A 10336-nucleotide genomic window follows, 5' to 3' on the forward strand; every position below is an offset into this window, starting at 1 on the left:
TTAACCCTCCACTTTCACATCTGTATTCATCCAGCTCACGTCCCCCCCTACAAGTCAGTAAAGAAGGCCAAAAGTTCCTCTAGCTAATGGGTGAGAATATGTACAAATAAACTTATCTGAAGCTCTTTAAATGTATGCAGTCCATTAGATGGGCTCTGTTTGTGCCAGGACATTGTCGGAGCTGGCCTGCAAGTGAGCGGCCTGGTCCAATTTTCATTTATATCAAGGTCACTTACAGCCCTGCAGTAGTGTGAATGTAGCAGGACGTTAACTGTGAATTGGGACAAATGTATTTCTGATTTCTGTAGCCTGCTAAACGCACTGTAAATGCCTAGAATGAAGAGGCTAACTTAAAAAGGAAAGTCTGGTTGAAGGGAGCAAAAGAATGTTATTATTTAGCTGCAGCTTAAGCTGCAGCAAAATATGTAACAAATGTAAGATGTGGTTTCAACATGGACTCTCATTATTTAGGATTATGTTGATGGAGATACTGCGTAACAGCAGTGAATCTGATGTGCAGGACATCGATATTCTCATCACCACCATTTACCAAACTATATAGTCCCTTTGGAAGCATCCCAGGCAGCATTAAACCCATCCTCGTATAACTTGTTCCAGCCCAATTACTAATTTTAATTGTATTATTATTTAATGGCATTTACTTGAATGCCTCAGATTTACTGAGCGTAACATCTTGCTTTTGACAAGAATCGTCTAATAAAGTTCTTGGCGTGCTGCAGAATGGAAACAGGCCAGAGGAGAAAGTCTTCTTTGCAGAGGCTTTCCGAACACAAAGTCAGTGTCAGTAGGTTTACATTTTCCCTGCTAAAGTCTAACCAATGGCAACCGGTCTTCAAAAACATTGACAGAAACACGAGTGAAACACACCAAATTTTCACTGGTTTAAAAAATGGGTCAAGACCAGTGCTGAGGAAAATATTTCTATGTAAATAAAGAGGTAGTAATACCCCATACCATATTTACAGCACCAATTCTGGCTAGCAAGAGATTTTTAACTAACTCAAAGCAAAGCCAGCCCAAGCCCGCGCTGATGTAAGGAAAGCCCGCTGGCTTCACCACAGTGAAACTGCCTTTGATGCGCTGCCGCACCGGCTGAAATTGGGAGCGGGTTCACCCACCTGCAGCCCGGCACCCCGCCAAGGGCGCTCGGTGCCGCAGCCCCGGCGCTGCCAGCCGCCGCCGCGCTTCCCTCGGACCCCGCCGAGCGGTGACAGGGACGGGAGTTTTCACCGGAGCGTCAAACTTACCTGGCGGGCTGCCCGGGGCAGCAGGCCTGGCGGGCCGAGCGCCGCACCCGGGACGCCCGTGCCGCGGCGGGCTGGGGCGGAGGGCGGCTTCTCGGTTCCCCCCTCGGCATCTCCTCCGCCTCCGATATCCGACTGCACGACGCGCTCCCGCCCAATCGGCGGCCGCACCAGCCCACCGGGCTGAGCTCATCCGGCTGCCGCTCTCCGGCTCCGTTTCACTTTCCTCCCTCCAGCCCTCCCCGCGCTCACCCCCGCGCCGTCATTTATTTATTCATTCGGCCCTCTTTAATCCCCCGCCCGGCGGGGACGGGGTTCGCCTCACGCCGGCGGGGCAGCGCGCCTGTGAGGGGGCGCGGCGGCCGCTGGTGCCGTTGTTGGTGCCGTTGGCCGGTGCCCGGTGCGGGCCCGCGGCCGCCGGTCGGGCTGTGGGTCGGTCGGTCGGGCGGTGCCGGCCGCGGCACGGCGCTGCTGCCCCCTCCGCCTGGGAGGAGCGTGAGGCGGCGGGCGTGGAGCGGGGCGGCGGGGGGAGGGCAGGATTTAAACGAAGGGCGGTGACACCGCACAAAAGATTTCGATAGGCTTAAGTGAGGTTACAGCAAAGGCAACGGGGAGGGGGGAGCCTCCCTCAGAGCCATGCAGCGTCTGGCTGGCAGATCCGCCGCAGCCGCCTCTTCCCAATAGTTTGTCTGAAAGCCTGAGAAAGGGAATTTAAAAGAAGATTTCCTCCCCCCTTCTTTTTTTTTTTCCTTTTTTTTTTTTTTTTTTTTTCCCTGGGAGTTGGCGACTCAGCCAGAAAACATGGCAGGAGGAGCGCAAGGCCGGGCGGGTCGCAGCATCCGCGGCTGTAGCCCGGAGCCACCACCCTTGTTTGCGGGAAGAGCCTAAGTTGGTGCGGCGGCGGCCACAGCGGGAGCCGGGCGAGGAGGGGCCGGCGGCGCCCAGTCTGCGGGGCCCTGGGCGAAGGGGCATGGACCGCGGCGGCGGGGAGCGAGCTCGCAGCGGCCGCGTGAATGATCGAGGCAGGAAGGAGTGAGGCAGCGGCAGAAGGAAGGGGAACGGATCCCGCCCGCCCGCCCCCAGCACCCGGATCCGGTGGATCTTTTTTTTTCCCCCCCACCCGCTTTCTTTTTTTTTCCTCCCTTCCCCTCCCGCGGTCCCCCCCGTCCCGGTTCCCCGCGGTGCCCCCTCTCCCCTCCCCGGCCCGGCGGCGGGTGCGCGGCGGGGCTGGGGCGGCGGGCGGGCCACACCCTCCGCGGCGCTTCCTGCGAGCCGGCGGCGCGGGGCCGCGGCGGGCGCGCCGGGGGCGGCACATGGTGCGCAGCCGCCGCCCCTCCGGCCCTTGCGAGCTGCGCCCGGCTGGCGCTCGCCGACCGGAGGAGCCGGGGGCACGGTAGCAACTCGGAGGGCTGCGCCCCTGCCCCAACTCCGTGCGACTGCTGGGCGTCCCTGAGGTATTCCGTCTCGTAAAGGGAACTTTGCGCAGGATCCCGCAGCCGGGAAGCCGGAGGAGGTGGTGGAAGGGAGGGAAGCCAACGTGCGAAAAGGAAAAAAAAAAAAAAAGAAAAAAAAAAAGAAATATATTTTTAGCTAAACGATGCCGGAGCGGGGCCCGGGGGCTCCCGGCGAGCGCCGACCCGCCGCGGGAGCGCCGTAGGAGCGAAGCCTGGCGCCGGAGCGGGGCGGGCGCCCCGGCGGAGCTCGCTCCCCGCAGCAGCGGCAGCCCCGGCGCCCAGAACCTTTTCTTGCCTCCCGGCGATTAATGGAATGATGTTGCGGAAAAGGCAGAGCGATCCTGCCGGGCTCAGTCGGGACTGCTCGGGCGGCGGTGGCAGAGGCGGTGGCAGCGGGGTAGCGAGCGGCATGCGAGTGCCCCCCCGGCGCTATGGCTAGCGGTGGCTCTGGCAAGTCCAGCAGCGAGGTGTCTGGCGGCGGCATCCCCAGCAGCAGTTCCCTGCAGAGGAAGAAGCTCATCTCTATCTGCGACCACTGCAAGATCAAGATGCAACTGGTGGCTGATCTGCTTCTGCTGTCGAGCGAGACCAGGCCGGTGAACACTGAGAGCCTGTCTGTCTTTGGTGAGTCCTTTGAGAAGTGCAGGGACACGATCATTGCCAGGACCAAAGGACTCTCCATCTTGACCCATGACGTCCAGAGCCAGCTCAATATGGGACGCTTTGGGGAGGTGGGGGAAAGCCTGATGGAGATGGGGGAGCTGGTGGTCTCCCTGACCGAATGCTCTGCCCACGCTGCCTACCTGGCTGCAGTGGAGACTCCGGGGGCCCAGCCTGCTATGCCTGGCTTGGTGGATCGCTACAAGGTGACCCGATGTAGGCATGAGGTGGAGCACGGCTGCGGGGTCTTGAAGACCACCCCTTTGGCAGATATGAGCCCTCAGCTCCTGCTGGAGGTTTCTCAGAACATGTCCAAGAACTTGAAATTCCTGACAGATGCCTGCGTGTTGGCCAGTGAGAAATCCAAGGATAAATTTGCTAAGGAGCAGTTCAAACTCAGTGTCAAATGTATGAGCACCAGCGCCTCTGCCCTCTTGGCGTGTGTCAAGGAGGTCAAGACTTCACCCAGCGAGCTGACCAGGAACCGATGCGTCTTGTTCAGTGGACCTTTGGTGCAGTCTGTCTATGCTCTGGTGGGCTTTGCCACTGAGCCCCAGTTTTTGGGTAAAGCTGCCACCATTAATCCAGAGGGCAAAGCTGTGCAAACTGCCATCCTAGGAGGAGCCATGAGTGTGGTATCTGCTTGTGTGCTCCTGACTCAATGCCTCAGGGATATAGCCCAACACCCCGAAAGTAGCACCAAAATGAGCGATTACAGGGAAAGGTTGAGGAACTCAGCTTGCGCCGTCTCGGATGGTTGCAACCTGTTATCTCAGGCACTAAGAGAAAGATCTTCACCCAGGACTTTACCGCCAGTGAACTCCAATTCTGTGAATTAACCCCCACATCTTCTGTTTAGATCCCAGTCATTGCTAAAGGAAAATAATATCCCACCTCCTCACCCCTTTTTTGTATACCAAAGAATTTGCTTGGATGAGCCCAATCCTTTGATTTCATGTGGTGAAGAAGCAGAACAGCATTTTCAAACTATACGTACTAATAAAGGTAGCCAGTTTTGGCTTCTTTTTATTTTACTTTAAAGTCAAGAAAGTTATCTGTAGATAAATTTTCCTTTATTCAGCAAGGTCTTCACACAAATGGTAATAACAACTGTTCAAAAGTTTTTTATATTTGGGGAGGTGGGGGTATCTTAAAAAAAAAAAGGAAAAAAAAAAGCTTTAATCGCGCTGGGTGCGGTTTTTAAAGTTTGTCTTGTCTTGTCTTCCGAAATTTCCCTTCTAAATTTTACTGTTCGGTTGTGCAGGAAAAAGGTTACCTCAGTTCTCACTCATTTAAAAAAATGAAAAAAAACCCAACAACACATAGATGATGGATGTAGCTACTATTTTGTTTGTTTTTGTTTTGTATGACTTTTTTTTATTTTGCATCAAGTGTTAGGTTAGAAGTGCATTTGGTGTGTAGGAGTGGAAGGACTGGAGGTTGTGATTATGTTTTCCATGTGTTGATTTCCAAACTGGGGGAAAAGCTACTGTGAGTGTTTAAACAAACAAACAAAAAATTACACTATAACAAAAGTGATTTTTAATTTTTTTTCCAATGTCAGTTTTTATCTTGCATGTACTGGAGTATTTATTTCATCTATTAAAATGTTATGTTTCTCAGATGTCTTTCTGTGAATCTCTTAATACTTGAATAATTGAACAACTAGGCCTGTTTGCATTGTATGTCATTTTCCCCAGGGAATGGGTGGTACAAATGTAACTGTAGTTCTAGACAGCAGCATACAGGCTGCAATTCAGTTCTTTTATTTTCGTAAATACTGTCCCTCCCGCAATACCACCCCTCCTCCTCAGGACGCCTCTGACAGAGATACTCTGTAGTTGTATTTATGGAAAGCTGGACAGTGCTGCGTGCGTTGGGATTGCTCTAGATGCAGGGTGCTGGCGGTTGCTGCAGCGGCATAGGCTGGCTTTGTTTGTCTTTATCAGCATTCTGTGTTATCTTTGAGATGTTTGTGTATTTTAACTCTTGCAGATGTTGTGGGCCATCTGTGTTAAATTTGTGAGTTTCCATATTCATTTATTAAGGATTTCTTGAAAAACTTTACCCTGCTGGATAGCCCTGCTTGTTCCGTGTGTCTGCTTAGGAGTGTGGAAGTTTGCCGGAGTGGGCCCTTTGATCCCTCGGAGGTTTGTGTCGGAGCTCTTCAGTACAGATGTCTGTCAAAGAAGGTAGTTCTAGTGTGATGTTGCAGATAACGGGAAGAGTCGCTAACTTTTGAGGCCCAGTCCACCTCCAGTTGAATTCCTTGGGAACTGTGAGTGGACCGGAGGGTATCATCGTTGCAATGATGATGATTTTCAGCTTGGTCTTTGTGGACCTGTGGAGTCTGTTGCCTCCTATATATTCCATGAGAGGTAAATAGAAGAGCAGGACTTCTGGCAAGGAGGCTTTGTTTGTCTGCCCAGCTCCATTGCATAACCGTTTTGTTTTTTTTTTTTTTTTATAGGTCTGCAAATTGAACAATGTTGAAAGCTATTGGAGAATGTACCTTAAAAATGTTGTTACCATGGTTTAAACCTTTACTGTACAAGTACTGTCCTATTTATTCCTTTGAAGAAGTAAACCTATTGGGTTTGGATATGGAACAGTCCTGGAGTGGTGAAAGGTCTTCCTTTTATAGCATTATTGTTTCTCTTGCACGTGATGCTTTTACTTAATTTCAAAGGGGAGTGAAACATTACTGGGTAGTGGACAAATACATCCTGTCAAAGGAGATACAAGCTAAGCTTAGATATTCACATCTTCAGGGTTAGAAAAAAATAATTCCTTGACTTAAGTACAGTGGACACCAGTATTAGGTTTTGTTTATTTTTAAATGAAACTTTTCTGACTTCAGTGAATTGTATGATTAGGACTTTTCTTTGTGAAAAATCAGTCCAAGCTGCATTCCTCTGGGGTATGATTTTCTCACAACGGTACCTCAGATGCAATATAACCCTAGCAGTACACGCTGCAGAGGCATGGATGTCTGCATCTATGCGGTATAGTATAAAAGTTCTCTCACTATTTTTTCATAAATAAATAAATATATACGCACGCTGTTCTAACTTTGACTTACACGCCTCCACAGGTATTTCCTCGGAGGCTCTCTCGCATGTGCATGCACACACGTTTTCCCATCTGGATGGCAGGAACAGCTGTAGGACTCCAGAGGGATTCATAGGAGGCCAAGGCCATCTACAGGGAGGTCCTGTGCCTCTGTAGTGTTGAGTTGTCTGCTCAACTATCCTTTGTATCTCCCTCCCTTGTAGCATGTCTCCGTGGAAGCCGAGATACCGTCCCAATCTACCCTTCCTTCTTTTCCGCAGTTGCTGAGGGGAAGGAGGAAAAAGGGATTGTAGCAAACGCAATGCTTTCAGGATGTACTATCTTCTGTGGCTGCAGACAGGAGGTGAGGAACTGGCTCCACCCTTCCTTTGCATAGATCCTAGGTGGTGCAGAACTTGGTGTGGGACGTGCGGGGATGGTGCAGAGAGGCTGCAGGGCAGCGCGGCTGGGGAAGGGTACAGGCCCTAGAGCGGCATCCTTCAGCTCCCGTTCTTTTAAGTTTCCGTGACCTACATTTGTGAGGCCTGCTTCCAGATACAAACCAGAGGATTCTGAAGGGCAGCTCTGCAGCATGTCTGACAAAAAAAAAGTAATGTCCCACTGGCTCTTTTGATGTTTCTACTTAATAATTTTGGGTGCTGCTGAACTAATTAGATTCTTTTTGATTCATTTATACATTATTGAGGTTATACGGATCACAGTGTAGCCTCCTTATTACCTCTGCATATGAAAGGCAATATATTATTAATGATGACAGTGCTGATTTTTGTTGTGGTAAGATTCTGTTTTAAGTGATTTAGTGCAATTTTTGTTTTAACAACGATACTGCAGATTCTTTCCCCCTTTCTGATTATATTTTGAAGTGAAGTACTTGCATACATATATAATTAAGTTCGTACCTTCTTTTTTCTTTTTTAACACTGAAGAAGAACAAACTGCTCTAGATCTCCCTTTGCTTTTAAGGTTTGTGGGTTTTGGGGGGATTCAGGTTTATAAAATAAAACATGAAATGTAGCCAGGCTGTGATTTTAGTTAATAGGCTGATTAAAAAAAAAAAACAACACAAATAGTAAATTCACCAAAGTAACTTACTGTAACATTTTAAAATAACAGTAATTTTAACACTCAAAACGTTCAATCATTTCTTTCCAGAGTAGAACTCGCACAAAGGGAGCCATGTGCCCCCTGGCCTCAGCTCCAGACAGTATCTGTCAAAATCTGTGCTATTCATATAATTAGCACAGCAAAGTTGTTTGTTTTTTTTTTAAAAAAAAGGCTTTTTATGCAAACAAGTACAACTGTTTTTATGCACTCTGAGTAAATGATTAACAGGGAAAAGTCTATATATACATATGCACATTGTGGCATTTTCTAAGCTGAAAGTGTGGTTCCACTACTAAGCACGAACATACATATATTTTAAATGCTGTAGTGCCACATTTGTGAAGACTTAATGTATATTGTGATAATTTATTTGGAATGTATTCCTATAGAATATTAATTCTGATATAAGACATTATTTCAGTAGGTATATTCATGTTGTTCGTTTACTTTGTACTCTCTGGGACGAAAAAACACATAATGGACTAGTTTTCAGGGTGCGATTGCAGGCCATATCGAGGTCACTGATTATCTCTTGGCGTCATACTTTAGGCCCTTGTTGCCCAAGTGCTTACACCATTTAGGTCAACAGGTAGCATCACTATTTCAACATAGGCTTAGACAAGCATGAGATGTGATTTCTGATCTGGAACCTTGGTGATTTTGACAGAAGAAAACTTAGTATTTCAGGGTGCTTATATCACATATGTCATAGATTTACTCTAATAGTGCATTTAATAAAAGGGTTAACTTATTTCTAAACACATTATGCAATGCGCATTTGTAGCCAAAAATAACACTATCCCCACCAAAAGAGAATTAAGCTTATTTTTTAAGTGTAAGAATTTTTTAACAGGGAAGAAGTCGTCACTTTTGTATTGTCTGTGAATTTGGTTACCTTTTGGTTGCTGCTTCATCACAGTGAAGTTCATTATTGATTTAATACAGCAGCTGAGTCTCAGAATTTGAGATTGGAGCAATGTGTTTTCCGATTCTAAAAAAAAAATAAGTTCTGTAAGACAACCAGTATACTAGCAGCAAAATGCTATTGAAAAGCAAGTACACTATTTAAGGGAACTTGCAAATGTAAATTCATGTTATTTTTCAAAACTAAGAAAAAAAAAAAAGACCATGGGTCAGATAATTCCCTTCACTTTTTACCACAGGAAATGATCAAAGTAGCAGAAAATCTGCTCTTTTTGGCCAAACTTCTGTCAGAGACAGAAGGGGTCGAGCCAACACATGGTGTATGCAGCCTTGCAGCAAGAGGGGATGTGGCTGATGGGAAAGGAGGTGGAACCAGAGAAAATCTGTAGGGTAATACCTCCTATTAAACCCACAGGAATTTTCCTATTCTAGATAAAACAGAGGCTGATCCAATAAAGCAAATCTCAAACAACGCAACCTTTCTTTCCAGGCTGTTAGATGCTTGTGAATGAAGACGTGGGGCTAGGAGCGTTCGGGATGCTCTGCGTCGAGCAGCTGCATTGCTGTAGGGAACCAAGGGCCTCTGGGGTTGCCCTAAGATATGTAAGAAGTACAGGCAAAAATGTGTACCTGCCAGAACAGTTTGGTGGGAAATGAAGGGGTTGGGTTTTTTTGTTTTGTTTTGGTTTGGGTTTTTTTCCCCTGTCTTCCCTATCAGGCTCTCTCTAGACTTTACAAGCAGAAGCAGATGGTAGGGACCAGTACATTTTACTTCTTTGTTCTTGCTGCCTGTGAAAGGTGCCAGATGGGCAATCATAAAGATAGAAATTCTCTTCCTGTAGCCCTGTAGGGATAGCGAAAATGCAGAGCTTCATGGCTGCCCTATCCTCACAGGATCACCGTAACATAGTTTTTTTGGGCCCACTGGTTTCACTCTTTGACTTCTTGCCAAGAAGCTGACAGAAAATCCCAGTGGCAACTTGACAGGGGCGTCAAGACCATTAAAATATTTCACATAGGACACTAAACCACCACCAGGTTTGGATCATTCACAAACGGGCCAAAAAATACACAGGCTAGGTATGACGTGCAAGGCCAGATCCTTAATATGAGTAACTTGGAAAATTAAATACTGTGTACTCTGAGAGGTGTTTATTTACTTGGGAATTATGAATGATCAACATTTTTATATAAGAGTAGTTCAAAGGTATATTTAATTAACATAATTAGCAGCAGTATTCTGAACCATTTTCTTAATGAAGACGGACATCTATGGACATGAAGGGCCTCACCCATGGCTCAACGAAGTCTGTGTAATTAAATATTAATATTTTCTACAAACTATGTTAAAGTGTTAGGGGTTATTTTGTGTTGCAAAGCAAGGAATTATATATTGATTTTCATTAATCTGAATCTTTTCCTAGAACTGGTTTTATTGTACTGAAGTCTTTTGAACCTAAGGGGTTTTTTGTTTTGTTTTGTTTTTTTTTAAAACCACACAGTGTATGATGCTATATTCCGACAAAGTCAAAGGCAGCATTTCAAGATTAATGGAGAGATTCCTGGGGTCTTTTGTCCGCTTGCCAGACTCTTGTTCCTGTTCTAACTTAATTTTTTAAATTTCCTTTTATGTTAATAAAGGCTTCTTGTGGCTGTAAAAGTTGAAGTTGTCTTACTCCATAGACAGCCTGGTTCTTATGTAGATACTATTTAGATTATTTAGAAATCCTGCTGGTTGCCAGATGGAGCTCTTTTGGGTTTTATGTTAAATACTTGGAAAGCTAAATAGCTTGATTTTTCTCTCCTCCCTCCCTTCCTCCCCCAACAAAATAAATAAATACTTGAAAAGTGATTACT

The 10336-nt window shown here is 46.8% G+C and overlaps 1 protein-coding gene across 1 annotated transcript; it reads left to right on the forward strand.

Annotated features, from left to right (window-relative positions):
• Window positions 1–1776: 1776 nt before the first annotated feature.
• On the forward strand, window positions 1777–5003 carry TLNRD1 (talin rod domain containing 1). The gene has a single exon (XM_075159937.1). The coding sequence runs from the start codon at window positions 3151–3153 to the stop codon at window positions 4216–4218; it is 1068 nt and encodes a 355-aa protein (XP_075016038.1). The 5' UTR covers window positions 1777–3150; the 3' UTR covers window positions 4219–5003.
• The last annotated feature ends 5333 nt before the right edge of the window (window positions 5004–10336 follow it).

The sequence above is a fragment of the Calonectris borealis genome, chromosome 11 (genome assembly GCF_964195595.1).
Source record: "Calonectris borealis chromosome 11, bCalBor7.hap1.2, whole genome shotgun sequence".
NCBI lineage: Eukaryota > Metazoa > Chordata > Aves > Procellariiformes > Procellariidae > Calonectris > Calonectris borealis.

Coding starts and splice junctions, on each gene's coding strand:
- TLNRD1 (XM_075159937.1), top strand. CDS start 3,151: ATGGCTAGCGGTGGCTCTGGCAAGTCCAGCAGCGAGGTGTCTGGCGGC.